This window comes from Salmo salar, chromosome ssa17, assembly GCF_905237065.1.
Source record: "Salmo salar chromosome ssa17, Ssal_v3.1, whole genome shotgun sequence".
NCBI classification, from domain to species: domain Eukaryota; kingdom Metazoa; phylum Chordata; class Actinopteri; order Salmoniformes; family Salmonidae; genus Salmo; species Salmo salar.
The window spans coordinates 64,853,040-64,868,271 of NC_059458.1; the positions used below are offsets into that span (position 1 = coordinate 64,853,040).

Below are 15,232 nucleotides of genomic sequence, written 5' to 3' on the forward strand. Positions count from 1 at the left end.
GTTTGCATTATTGAGAGGGGAGTGTCACCTGCCCTCTTGTTGCTGTCCAGGAGAAGATCCTTAAAAACCGAGGCTAATGCAGTAATATGCTGCCCTTAATCTGGGTCTCAGGTTTAACTAGGTAATACATCTCTCTCCCGGATATAGACCTGGCTACCTTCATTTAGCTTGTCATTTAGCACAGTAACAGTACAGAAGGATAATGAATTAGTCTCAGGAAATTAAAGAGACTTCAACACTCTTCGTGGACCAGTCAGGAGAGGAGGAGAGGTGGCATAAATAGGTACTGTGTGGTAGGTTGATGCTACTCTTGCCCCTTACACATGATAAAATGATCCAATTCTCACTGTGTCACCATCAACCTCACCCTCCGCCCTGGGAGGAGGTAGTATCCCAGAGCAGGGAAAAGGTTTTAGCACTGCGCAATGGCTTTTAATGAGGGTAACTGAAAGGACAGCAGCAACAGCTGCAACAATAAACCACAACCTTCAAAGTTCTTGAGACTGTCCCTGAACAACGATGTTGACCAGATACGCTCCCATTTCTCATCTGTCCTCCTTTGCTTTCTTTATCTTCTCATCCCATCCTGCATTCTCTCTCTCTCTGTCAGTTCAGCCTGTCCTCTCACTAGACTACAAAGTGCCTCTACCAGCCCAGAGGTGTGAAAGAGGCACTTATATTGAGTGCCCTGTCGGTGTAGCCGTGAGGCCCGCCAGAGCAGCAGACGGGATGTGATCTCTGAAGCTGCTTGGTATTCGACCCAGAGGATTTATCAGGGTAGATGACGATGAGGATATAAATGACTGACTCGCATGTGTACACACTCTCCTAGGCCTTCTGTCTATAGCACTACTGCGTATGAGACATTGTCTGTGCTGTGTAGGCCATAGGGCTAGGACTATTTCCTGGTCACATGGTCTGACCATAACTAGGTCCCGCAGTATTTCCTGGTCAGGTAAGGTGTTCAGGAAACCCCCCAGCCTTACCTACTTACAGAACTCTTTATAACACTCTGCTTTAACACTCCTACCTTCTGTCCAAACTGGCTGTCCTGACTCCCTATCTGACCCCCTTCTCAAGCCCCCCCGGCTCACCTCGTTTCTGCAGCAGCTCATGGATGTCCGTCTTGGGCTCCAGCAGAGTCTCCTTGTCCCCGTCCCGGTCTGGCTCCTCCGCGGGGGGAGACTGGGGCAGCGACTGGGACAGGGACAGGGGCTGAGACTTGCTCACTGACAGAATCTGGATCTTGGCACCCAGGTCTGGGTCCTCAGAGCCCATGAAGGCAGCAGGGCCGTCGATACCTGCAGGGTGAGGCGCATTCACAGACGTTTTTTGAATTATGTTAATGACTTTGTCCTGCTTGTCTGTGTGTTTGAGCACCCAGCTGTTTACTTCTCCAAGAGCTGTTCTGTATTCCAGTGCTTCTATCTGTGCTTCCCTGAGGTGATTTGATTTGTACCTACTCCTTATTACTTAGCCGTCTGCTTGCAGCTGCATTTCTCTCTAGTAGCTCTACTCTATGTTCATGTCAGAGCTTAGCCTTGTGCTATGGAGTGATATGCTGCAATGAGCAGGTGGCCCTTTTCTTGCCTGAGAGTCTGAATGCTGCTCTGCCTCTCTGAATGTGATTCTCTCCTCCCCATCTGAAGGACCCTCAGGGCATCAGAGAGAACAGCTTCCTGGGTGTCTCCTCCACTACCTTAAACAGTCGCTTCTCCACATGTCCCAAGACTGAGGGAGGCGTTATTAGACACACGCGCGAGCACACGCACGCACACACCACACACACACACACCTCAACATATTAGTTTCCTGATTGTTTGTAGGAACATTGTATTGTATCCCAGTATTTGAGAGACTAAAATGTGTTGCATGTCAATGTACAGGTGATTGGTATCAGAAGTGGGATGCACCAATGTTTATAATCCTATTCTATATAAGCACTTTTTCTCTAGTCTGGTATTTCCTGACTGGTCTCCTCTACCTCGATCTGGAAGGCCACTCTGCTCCTCCAGAGCGAGCTCCATGACTGGCCCGTCTCCCTGCTTTCCTGGGCAACATGGGGCCTGGCCCCACCTTCTCCCACCACTCCCTCTCACTGTCCTCACCTGATGTACTGCCCTCACTCTGGACTGGAAAGCAAATGGATCATTAAAGTATTCTTCTTCACAGCCAACACCAACAACTGTCTATCTCTTGACTGTGGACTGGAGTTCAATCACTCAACACTGATCCTGCTTCCTCAGACCCATTACTTTCTCCCGATTGTGCGACCTGACCCCGGAAACACTAGCTAGTACAGTAGCTAACCCCAAGAACCAAGGCTCACCGTCTATGATGACATCGCTGGTGATGCTGAGGCGTGACTCCACCAGCGGGGCCTGCTCCTCACTGCGCCGAGGCCTGGAGCGCCTGGGCTGGGCCTCTGGGTTGGGCTGCACCATCAGAGGCTCCTGCCGCCTCCGCCGCTGCTTCTGCTCCAACAGCGCCCTCTGTGGACGGGAGGGGAATTACGACAGTAAGAGTATACCATGCAAATATTGTCTGTCCGTCCCTCCCTCCCTGCCCCAGACTGACAGCTGGACTGACAGCTGGTGATAAGGCTCTAGTGATCCTCTCTCGCTGGACCCTGTATCTGTCCAGGTATACCTGGCCTCTCTTCCCCACAGTCCGAGGACACCATCCCTTTCCCTCATTAAAACACTCTTTAATCATAGAGGTCTGGCTGCTATGTAATGCATACCTGTAGACTGTGTACTTCCAGTCATTGCTTGAACACTAGTTAGCATTGGCTGGCGAAACGACCGCTAACTTCCTTCCTACTGGATGCAGAGACAGAAAACTGGTATCCACAAGTTCATCTGACTCTGGGGAAGAATTACTTTATGATGACTTCCTCATCATCAAGCCAGACACTAATCTATATTAAACCTTATACAGACAGCCTTAGACCTTCTCCAGATCACTCAAAATGCTGAGAACCAGACAATCAGTAACGACTCTGTCCTTATCAGACACTTGGTGGTGTTGTTTTGAAAAAGAGTGCTCTCAGAGTTATCTTAAGCAATACGACAAAACAAATGAGCAAAAAAACTCATTATTGTGGCTTGCCAGCTTCTTTTCTGGGGTGTCAAATAAGATGCATGTTCCTATGGTAACCGTGTCAGAGTGTCCTTGATAGACTCCACACTCATTGTTGTTGTCTTTTCACCACTCCCACTGTTGTTGAGGGAGAGGACAGAACATGATGGCCATTCAATGTGAATCTCAAAATGGAACCCCAGATGGCTTTGTAAACAACACACACAAGCTCTCTTACCCGAACTGGCAAATCATTCAGCCACAGTAAAATGTCATGTTTTCTTCCTTTGGTATCTTTGAGACTAAATTGGAAGGCAGAATAAGCAACTCGCATAGAAACAGGACAGGTGAGGTAAGGTTGACAAAGCTATATTTATCTCATAGTAAAGGTCACAGAATAATGGACCTTGTATCCTAGCAATACAACTAGAGGAAATGGGACATAAGAGAGTTAGCTACTCAGTGTCACGCCCTGAACTTAGAGCCTTTTTTATTCTCTATTTTGTTAGGTCAGGGTGTGACTTGGGTGGCCATATCTAGGTTTCTATTTCTTTGTTGGCCTAGTATGGTTCCCAATCAGAGGCAGCTGTTTATTGTTGTCTCTGATTGGGGATCATACTTAGGCAGCCCTTTTTCCCACCTGTGATTGTGGGATCTTGTTTGTGTGTAGTTGCTTTCTGCACTGCATATAGCTTTACGTTCGTTGTTGTATTTATTTATTTTTTCCAGTGTCATGTTTATTAAAAGTAAAATGTACGCCTACCACGCTGCACCTTGGTCCAGTTCTTCAGATGATCGTAACACTCAGTGAAGGAACCTTCAGCAACAAATCCATTGAAATCAATTTAGAAAAACCTTTTACATGGGTCCTGGACAAGTAAGCCTAGACTGTTGTAAAAGATGCTATGAGACAAAGTAACAGAGTGCTTCACATACAGTGCAAACAATTCAAACTACTTAGTAACCCTAGAGTTGGAAATGCTGCTTCCTGTGGAACCCTATGTGCTGGCTGAGGCTCTGTTCAGTACGGGGACAGAGAGACTGGGGACAGAGGACAGTGACAAGGCAGTGGGATCATTAGAGCTGACATTGTCACAGCCATCACAAACACTCTGGGAAACTAGGGACAACAACGACGAGGGTTAGCCCCCTTTAGATTTCTGGCTAAACAATACACAGCACAATGTCTCTATGAATATAAAAAAGCTTCACACTAGAGAAATGGTCAATTTCCATGAATTATGGTGACATTCATCAGTTGGCCCTGCAGTCCTGGTCTCTGGTCAAAGCAGGCGATGGGTTACGTAACTGCATCAATTAGTGGGGAGCATCAAAACAACAAGTGGTGTTTAGTGACGAACTGGGCTGGAAAGAGACGAGAGGTCCTTGTCTCTCTGAAGCCTCATTGTGCTGATTATCCACCACTACAGAAAGGTTTTATTACTCAGGGCTAACGCAACACACATTCAGGGCCAATGCAACATAGGCGCACACACAAAAGCACAGTAACGCTGTACCTACACACACACACACACACACGCTCGTGCACACACACACACTACCATGGCCTGCTTCTATTTGACACCTGAATCTCAAGGTGCACCTGAAAAATTATATTCATTAAATACCCAGACTCTGTCTTTGATTAAAATGAAAATAAGACCAGATGAAAGGCCTCTGGGAGCTTAATGGTTTCAGCTTGGAGTCTGATGGTTTACATTTCAAACAGGCTTTGTTTTAAAAGGACACTTCGGGCTTTTGGCAATGAAGCCCTTTATTTACTTCCCCAGAGCCAATGCTAACTAGCGTTATCCCAATGACTGGGTGTCTATGGCATCTATTAGCATGATAGCAATTACCATAGACTTCCAGTCATTGCGTTAACACTAGTTATCAATTGTGATAACGCTAGTTAGCAACTTCCTACAAACTGCACGTAGAGACATACAAATGGTATCCACAAGTTCATCTGACTCTGGGGAAGTAGATACAATCCTAAAGTATCCCTTCAAGAGGGGAACAGGGCTCGCCTCTTCATTTTCTTCTAAGGCTAAAAATAGCAGACAAATGAATAAAACATCTGAATGGATTATCAGACTGTTAATTTGGACACAGGATACAGATTCCATGTAAACAAGAAACAAAAGCCCCACAATGCTTCACGATGAGATCCTATTTAAAAATGTTATCAAGAGCATAACATCTGACCCAGGAAATGATTAAACTTTGAAACTCTTTTGTCTAGTGTTTTTCTTCGTCTTCCCGTCTTTGCTCTGGTACACAGTCGTCTTCCTGTGTAAACTGGCACGCAGTCGTCTTGCTGTGTAAACTGGCTAGCAGTCGTCTTCCTGTGTAAACTGGCTAGCAGTAGTCTTCCTGTGTAAACTGGCTAGCAGTAGTCTTACTGTGTAAACTGGCTAGCAGTCGTCTTCCTGTGTAAACTGGCTAGCAGTCGTCTTCCTGTGTAAACTGGCTAGCAGTAGTCTTCCTGTGTAAACTGGCTAGCAGTCGTCTTCCTGTGTAAACTGGCTAGCAGTCGTCTTCCTGTGTAAACTGGCTAGCAGTAGTCTTCCTGTGTAAACTGGCTAGCAGTAGTCTTCCTGTGTAAACTGTCTGGGAAATTCTTACTAGCCTTATTCGTGTAAGCTGTTTTTCTCTCACTGGTGTTATATTGATCTGTAACTAAGATGCTATTTCTGCTGGAATCTTAGCAATGGCCACTCCTGGATTTTACTCATGATAACTTTTTTACAGAACGGTTACCTCACAAGAACTGACAGCAGTAGAGCAGACACTGAAGTGTCTCACTCGCTGACAGAACTCATCAGCGGCAACGACACTTCACTTCACTGAATTAACCCTATCCAAACTGAACAGAACTCTAACCTAGTTCATAGCTTGCTTGGACTACACTCTTAGCACCTTTTTTTCTATGTAGAACGTTGAACAGTTACACAGCTGTCCCCATAGGAGAACCTTTAAATAACCCTTTTCGGTTCCAGGTAGAACCCATTGTGTTCCAGGTATAGAAGGAACACTTTTGGGTTCCTTGTAGAACCCTTTCTACAGAGGGTTCTACATGGAACCCAAAAGGTTTCTACCTGTAACCAAAAAAGGATTATCCTATGGAGACAGCCGAAGAACCCTTTTGGAACCCTTTTTTCTAAGAGTGTATAATCCGAACATAGAGTATGGCCGGAAAATGAGGAATATTTATGCTTTAGGCTACTCATTGTTCAACTATTTGCATATTCAAACAGCATCATAAAGAGTTGATAGAATCTGTGGAATAGGCTATTTGTTCCCAGTACACCACCATTCCACAGATCATACCTCTAAATCATAAAATATCCGAATATTTTCTTTTAAACTGCAGAAAAGAACATAGGCTACTAGAAACAAAACTGCCCTACAATTAAAACAATCCATTGTATTATTGTCCATTTAAACAAAAGACTTAAGAGGATAGGATATGAGAAAAGGATATGACTCAATACACTGTTTCATTCACCAACCTGAGGCTGTGGGAGCAAGACATTGTACAGGCCTAATGAAAATAGCAGACTAGGAGATATCCCACATCCACGGAAGTGTGAACCACCAGAGACAGGCTTTAACAATGATATCACCAGGATGAGCTGAAATCAAATGCTCGCACACATGCACACTACACACACGCAAGCACGGACATATGCAAACACACACACACACACACACACACACACACACACACACACACACACACACACACACACACACACACACACACACACACACACACACACACACACACATATACACACCAAAATACACACACGCAAGCATGTACCTGTGCACACACAACTTCCCATGTTACTCTCAGATCAAAATAGTCAACCATAAATGACATAAACAGAACAGAGAATAAGAGGTGCTGACCCACCCTGTCCATTGGTGTCCGGAGTGAGACAGAGAGTAACAGTGAAGTGCAGAAGTTTCTCTGTGGAGCTCAGGGTTCCATGCTCTGTGAGACCCGGCCCGTCTAAACTCTCTCCCACCGAGCAGCACTCATGCCGGGCATGCCTCTGTCTCCCTGCCCCCCTCTACCCCTGGATCAGGCTTTCAGATCAGACAACTAACACAAGGATAACCACGCAACACCAGCTTCCCTCTCACTCTGAGTCCGTGTCTCCTCCTCAGCCTGTGAGAGAGTGTGTGTGAGAGAGTGTGAGTGAGAGAGAACTAGAGTGTATGTGCGTGTGACTGGGTGGTCACTGTCACTAACTGAATCAGTGGTGTTACTCACCCCGGGGTAGAGTGGGGAAGAGAGAGAGAATGAGTGAGATGGAGAAAGGGAGGGAGGGGGATAGAGGTGCTGCAAGTGTCTGTGTTTGTGTGTGGGTTGGTTTTTCTATCCTTGTGGGAACCTAAAATCCCCGAAAGTCCCCACAAGGATAGTAAAACAAGGAAAATTCTCCCTTGTGGGGACATTTCCCACGTCCTCATGAGGACAAAGGCTATTTTAAGCATAGGGGTTAGGTTTATAGTTAGGGTTAGAATTAAGGTTAAGGTAAGGGGTTAGTAGTTAGGGTTAGGTTTAGCGTTACAAACTTTAGAAGCCTTTTTAAAACTGAAATATACTACAAGTGTACATTTCCTGCTGTACAGGGAAATTCTCAGCAACAAAAGCAACAAATGAAGATCCTACATCTGTAGGCATACAGCGTACTACACAGACTGTCTTCTGAAATCTTTCTACGGTTATTCCCTACATAGTGCACTACTTCGTTAGTGCACTACTTCTGACCAGAGCCTGTGTAGGGAACAGGGTTCCATTTGGGACACATCCATCGAGTCAGTCTATGTGCCTACCAATCATCTCATCCATCTTTTACTCCATTGTGTGACTGTTGCCTAAGACTGGTTTCTTAAACCAAATCAGTCAGTTTCACTTTAAAACAGCGTGGGTGGTGATAAGGACACTGAAGGCAGGAGGGATTGTAAGGAACAATCATCAAACACGCAGACCAGGAAGAGCTGTTCGCTGAGAAAGGAGCAGATTGGTGCTTTATCTCTACAATGAGTGCTAAAACAATTCACTTCAGGAAAAATACGTTTCTTTCTGCTAATTGGACAAATTGTACTTCCTTTGAAAATAAAAGAGTTCAAAGACACAATGTTTTCCCTCGGTTTCATGACAATCAGCCTTACTGTGCTGATGGTCGGAAATACAAATGCTATTACAAAGCCAACTAAATTCATAGCCTGAGTGACAGGCAGAAAACCAGGTCATTTATACACTCGCTGCCAGTCAAATGTTCAAGCTTGACAGGCTCACAGCTATAAACATGGACTGAGACCTCAAAAACAATTCTGACAAAAACATGAAAAGACACCAAAAACAACCAAAACATCAAACGCAAAATGCCTCTAGATATATAAGATATGGACTAGTCTGGTCATTTCTGCATCATAAATAGAATACTCATGACATATACCCTGAACAAGTCTATGGGAGCTGTGGTGTCTATATGGGAGCTGTAGTGTCTATATGGGAGCTGTATGGGAGCTGTAGTGTCTATATGGGAGCTGTAGTGTCTATATGGGAGCTGTAGTGTCTATATGGGAGCTGTAGTGTCTATATGGGAGATGTAGTGTCTATATGGGAGCTGTAGTGTCTATATGGGAGCTGTAGTGTCTATATGGGAGCTGTAGTGTCTATATGGGAGCTGTAGTGTCTATATGGGAGCTGTAGTGTCTATATGGGAGCTGTAGTGTCTATATGGGAGCTGTAGTGTCTATATGGGAGCTGTAGTGTCTATATGGGAGATGTAGTGTCTATATGGGAACTGTAGTGTCTATATGGGAGCTGTAGTGTCTATATGGGAGCTGTAGTGTCTATATGGGAGCTGTAGTGTCTATATGGGAGATGTAGTGTCTATATGGGAGCTGTAGTGTCTATATGGGAGCTGTAGTGTCTATATGGGAGCTGTAGTGTCTATATGGGAGATGTAGTGTCTATATGGGAACTGTAGTGTCTATATGGGAACTGTAGTGTCTATATGGGAGCTGTAGTGTCTATATGGGAGCTGTAGTGTCTATATGGGAGCTGTAGTGTCTATATGGGAGCTGTAGTGTCTATATGGGAGATGTAGTGTCTATATGGGAGCTGTAGTGTCTATATGGGAGCTGTAGTGTCTATATGGGAGCTGTAGTGTCTATATGGGAGATGTAGTGTCTATATGGGAACTGTAGTGTCTATATGGGAGCTGTAGTGTCTATATGGGAGCTGTAGTGTCTATATGGGAGCTGTAGTGTCTATATGGGAGCTGTAGTGTCTATATGTGAGCTGTAGTGTCTATATGGGAGATGTAGTGTCTATATGGGAGCTGTAGTGTCTATATGGGAGCTGTAGTGTCTATATGGGAGATGTAGTGTCTATATGGGAACTGTAGTGTCTAGTGTCTATATGGGAGCTGTAGTGTCTATATGGGAGCTGTAGTGTCTATATGGGAGATGTAGTGTCTATATGGGAACTGTAGTGTCTATATGGGAGCTGTAGTGTCTATATGGGAGCTGTAGTGTCTATATGGGAGCTGTAGTGTCTATATGGGAGCTGTAGTGTCTATATGGGAGATGTAGTGTCTATATGGGAGCTGTAGTGTCTATATGGGAGCTGTAGTGTCTATATGGGAGCTGTAGTGTCTATATGGGAGATGTAGTGTCTATATGGGAACTGTAGTGTCTATATGGGAACTGTAGTGTCTATATGGGAGCTGTAGTGTCTATATGGGAGCTGTAGTGTCTATATGGGAGCTGTAGTGTCTATATGGGAGCTGTAGTGTCTATATGGGAGCTGTAGTGTCTATATGGAAGCTGCAGTGTCTATATGGGAGCTGTAATGTCTATAGAGTGGCTATGATGATGAACAGGTGCTGTATGTGGCGTAACTAGTTTAATGTGTTTAATAAAGTTAGTCATTACCTGCTTTTCCAGCTTCTGCTGCCTGAGGCTGGTGCTGTCATCATCAAGGGCACTGAGAAGAGACGAAAGACAAAATGGTTACTATCCACTCATAACTCATATCTGACTGAGACATAATACAAGTGGTTCTGTGGTTAATACCTGTTATCTGGGTCTCATCTGTTATCTGTTATATTTCCAATAAGAAACAATATGCTACAGTGGTCACTAATCAAATAAAAATAAAATAAAATCAAATGTATTTATATAGCCCTTCTTACATCAGCTGATATCTCAAAGTGCTAATGAATGCACCCCTGATCGAGGTTGGGTGGCATACAGATTTTCATACCGTTTCTGTACCATACCGGGGTATTTGGTATTACCGGAAGGGGCCTTATTTCTTTTTGAAAAAGGTATTGAAAATCATACCATCGGTGTATCTACTGTTGAAGTTGGACGTTTACATACACCTTAGCCAAAAACATTTCAACTCAGTTTTTCACAATTCCTGACATTTAATCCAAGTAAAAATTCCCTGTCTTAGGTCAGTTAGGATCACCACTTTATTTTAAGAATGTGAAATGTCAGAATAATAGTAGAGAGAAAGATTTATTTCAGCTTTTATTTCTTTCATCACATTCCCAGCGGGTCAGAAGTTTACATACACTCAATTTGTATTTGTAAGCATTGCCTTTAAATTGTTTAACTTGGGTCAAACGCTTCGGGTAGCCTTCCACAAGCTTCCCACATTAAGTTGGGTGAATTTTGGCCCATTCCTCCTGACAGAGCTGGTGTAACTGAGTCAGGTTTGTAGGCCTCCTTGCTCACACATGCTTTTTCAGTTCTGCCTACACATTTTCTATAGGATTGAGGACAGGGCTTTGTGATGGCCACTCCAATACCTTGACTATGTTGTCCTTAAGCCATTTTGCCACAACTTTGGAAGTATGCTTGGTGTCATTGTCCATTTGGAAGACCCATTTGCGACCAACCTTTAACTTCCTGACTGATGTCTTGAGATGTTGCTTCAATATATCCACATAATTTTCCTACTTCATGATGCCATCTATTTTGTGACATGCACAAGTCCCTCCTGCAGCAAAACACCCCACACAACATGATGCTGCCACCCCCGTGCTTCACGGTTGGGATGGTGTTCTTCGGCTTGCAAGCCTTCCCCTTTTTCCTCCAAACATAACGATGGTCATTATGGCCAAACAGTTCTATTTTTGTTTCATCAGACCAGACGACATTTCTCCAAAAAGTACGATCTTCGTCCCCATGTGCAGTTGCAAACCGTAGTCTGGCTTTTTTATGGCGGTTTTGGAGCAGTGGCTTTTTCCTTGCTGAGCGGCCTTTCAGGTTATGTCGATATAGGACTCGTTTAACTGTGGATATAGATACTTTTGTACCTGTTCCTTCAGCATATTCACAAGGTCCTTCGCTGTTGTTCTGGGATTGATTTGCACTTTTCGCATCAAAGTACATTCATCTCTAGGAGACAGAACGCGTCTCCTTCCTGAGCGGTATGACGGCTGCGTGGTCCCATGGTGTTTATACTTGCGTACTATTGTTTGTAAAGATGAACGTGGTACCTGCAGGCTTTTGGAAATCGCTCCCGAGGATGAACCAGACTTGTGGAGGTCTACAATTTTTTTCTGAGGTCTTGGCTGATTTCTTTTGATTTTCCCATCATGTCAAGCAAAGAGGCACTGAGTTTGACGGTAGGCCTTGAAATACATCCACAGGTACACCTCCAGTTGACTCAAATAATTTAAATTAGCCTATCAGAAGCTTCTTAAGCCATGACATCATTTTCTGGAATTTTCCAAGCTGTTTAAAGGCACAGTCAACTTAGTGTATGTAAACTTCAGTGAATTATAAATGAAATAATCTGTCTGTAAACCATTGTTAGAAAAATTACTTTTGTCATGCACAAACATCAATGACACTAATGATTTTCAATGGAATTCCACCAGGGGGCATTGCTGCTGTGAATAATAACTGCGGACGACCCACTGAAATCTCCTGGCAGAGCTAGAATTGAATGTTACCAAGGTGTTCGCTTGAAAAAGCAGTTTCACTGCTGCGCATAACTAAGACTGTCATACAGGATTACTGTCATACCTTAGGCTATAACTGTTTGAGCTTAGCCTGACTGCATGATCTGCATACTGTAAAAAAACATGCAGTTGTTAATAGATATCATTTTGTCCAGGAGTTGTTCATGACCACAAAGGCTAACTTGATGAGAAAAGCTTAGGGCTCAAGCTACAAAACTCCTCACTTTCCTGGTGAGGTCAAAAATGATACTGTATCAGGACTGTGTAACGCAATAGAACAACGCATCAGACAGCAGCACTACTGTGCTACAAAGCAACAGCAAGTCTAGATCTAAAACACAGTTCTCCACAGAGTCCTGTCTCTGGCCGTCAGAATGGTGGCTGTTGTTTGGGACTACTTTTCCTGGACTCCTGTGAAAAGGCCTGCTGGGTACATGTTGCTAAGCTACAGTGGAGAAGGAGAAGAAGGTGGGAGTAGCAGTGGGAGTCTATTCAGAGGCACAGAGCGAGTTAGAGGAACCCACCGCTACTCTACCCAGCCACAGACATAACCTACAAGACACTCTCACTGACAGACATAACCTACAACACTCTCACTGACAGACATAACCTACAACACTCTCATTGACAGACATAACCTACAACACTCTCACTGACAGACATAACCTACAACACTCTCACTGACAGACATAACCTACAACACTCTCACTGACAGACATAACCTACAACACTCTCACTGACAGACATAACCTACAACACTCTCACTGACAGACATAACCTACAACACTCTCACTGACAGACATAACCTACAACACTCTCACTGACAGACATAACCTACAACACTCTCACTGACAGACATAACCTACAACACTCTCACTGACAGACATAACCTACAACACTCTCACTGACAGACATAACCTACAACACTCTCACTGACAGACATAACCTACAACACTCTCACTGACAGACATAACCTACAACACTCTCACTGACAGACATAACCTACAACACTCTCACTGACAGACATAACCTACAACACTCTCACTGACAGACATAACCTACAACACTCACTGACAGACATAACCTACAACACTCTCACTGACAGACATAACCTACAACACTCTCACTGACAGACATAACCTACAACACTCTCACTGACAGACATAACCTACAAGACACTCTCACTGACAGACATAACCTACGACACTCTCACTGACAGACATAATCTACAAGACACTCTCACTGCAAGAACACAGTGTATGTGGGGAGGGGGGTTGATGGAGAATGGGGGAGTGTGTGATGGAGGATGGGGGGTGTGTGATGGAGAATGGGAGAGTGTGTGATGGAGGATGGGGGAGTGTGTGATGGAGGATGGGGGAGTGGGTGATGGAGGATGGGGGAGTGTGTGATGGAGGATGGGGGAGTGTGTGATGGAAGGATAGGGGAGTGTGTGATGGAGGGATGGGGGAGTGTGTGATGGAGGGATGGGGGAGTGTGTGATGGAGGATGGGGGTGTGTGATGGAGGATGGGGAGTGTGTGATGGAGGATGGGGGTGTGTGATGGAGGATGGGGGAGTGTGTGATGGAGGATGGGGGAGTGTGTGATGGAGAATGGGAGAGTGTGTGATGGAGGATGGGGGAGTGTGTGATGGAGGATGGGGGAGTGTGTGATGGAGGATGGGGGAGTGTGTGATGGAGGATGTGGGAGTGTGTGATGGAGGATGAGGGAGTGTGTGATGAAGGGATGGGGGAGTGTGTGATGAAGGGATGGGGGTGTGTGATGGAGGATGAGGGAGTGTGTGATGAAGGGATGGGGGTGTGTGATGGAGGATGAGGGAGTGTGTGATGGAGGATGGGGGTGTGTGATGGAGGATGGGGGAGTGTGTGATGAAGGGATGGGGGAGTGTGTGATGGAGGATGAGGGAGTGTGTGATGGAGGATGGGGGTGTGTGATGGAGGATGAGGGAGTGTGTGATGGAGGATGTGGGAGTGTGTGATGGAGGATGGGGGAGTGTGTGATGGAGGATGGGGGAGTGTGTGATGAAGGGATGGGGGAGTGTGTGATGGAGGATGGGGGAGTGTGTGATGGAGGATGAGGGAGTGTGTGATGGAGGATGGGGGGTGTGTGATGGAGGATGAGGGAGTGTGTGATGAAGGGATGGGGGAGTGTGTGATGGAGGATGGTTGAAGATTGGGAGGAAAAAAACAAGGTTCTGCCACCACCTGCTGAAATCTCTCAGAACAATTTAACATCTCTGGGCTTCACTAATTTCTCTGTCAGTCCACATGCTCATAACATCTGTTGCTGTCAAACAGCCTGGGCTGTACTATACCCTTTACATCTCCCATTCAGACAGAACGTGTTACAGGAGTAGGACAAGAACTTCATTAAGCACAACTATCTACAGTAAATAACAATCTCTCCATACCACTGATTTACTCTAACTCTCTCTCCATGAGGATATAAGGGCCTCATTATGTCATCATCACCGTTTCTGAAGGACCGTCACCAAATGCCAAGAGGAATAGAAAGCAGGACGATCATCTGCTGAGAGGCATACATCATCCGTCTATTACGTGAACTCAGATTATTACAGACAACAACACCGATGACTTGGCCACGTCCTCCGACATCAGAATGATGGATTAAAATCATTAGGCTAAGTAAGTAAGTAAGTAAATGATTACAGATTGAAATTCCACATTCTGTGGCAATAAGAAATGTTACCAATGTCATCGAACCAATGAGTTTTGGACCTGACTTGGCGAGTTGCTTGTCTATTTATTCAACAACCCCTGTTGGTCAGCTTAACATTAATGATCAGTCATCTCAGAGGCTGCAGAGCACTCTGTTTTAGTGTACTGATTGTTACAGCCCTCTTCGAGTCTAATCAACTCAGTGCAGCGCTATCCATACAGGTGTGCAGATCTGTCCACATGGAAGCCATTACATGGCCCTGAGCAGGTGTTGGTGACGGTAGTGACGAGTAAAGGATGATGGGAGGTGTTAATTACACATCCGGGATGGACATTACACTCTCAGGGAAAAAAAGGTGCTATCTAGAACCTTAAAGGGTTCTTCGGCTGTCCCCATAGGAGAACCCTTTGAAGAACCCTATTTGGTTCCGGGTAGAACCCTTTTG

At 45.0% G+C, this 15,232-nt stretch overlaps 1 protein-coding gene across 5 annotated transcripts in view; it reads right to left on the bottom strand.

Annotated features, from left to right (window-relative positions):
* tulp3 (TUB like protein 3) overlaps positions 1-15,232 on the bottom strand; it is a 39,304-nt gene that overhangs the window by 8,691 nt on the left and 15,381 nt on the right. For 2 of the 5 annotated variants that reach the window (XM_014153594.2, XM_014153592.2), the window contains exons 3-5: positions 10,045-10,096; positions 2,330-2,492; positions 1,095-1,301 (exon numbers count right to left, since the gene is read on the bottom strand). In XM_014153594.2, coding sequence (XP_014009069.1) covers positions 1,095-1,301; positions 2,330-2,492; positions 10,045-10,096 — 422 coding nt within the window. Of the gene's footprint in view, positions 1-1,094; positions 1,302-2,329; positions 2,493-2,743; positions 3,559-3,844; positions 3,899-7,003; positions 7,357-10,044; positions 10,097-15,232 lie in introns of those variants that run through there. The other 3 variants (XM_014153596.2, XM_014153595.2, XM_045699972.1) reach the window with 3 other exon arrangements.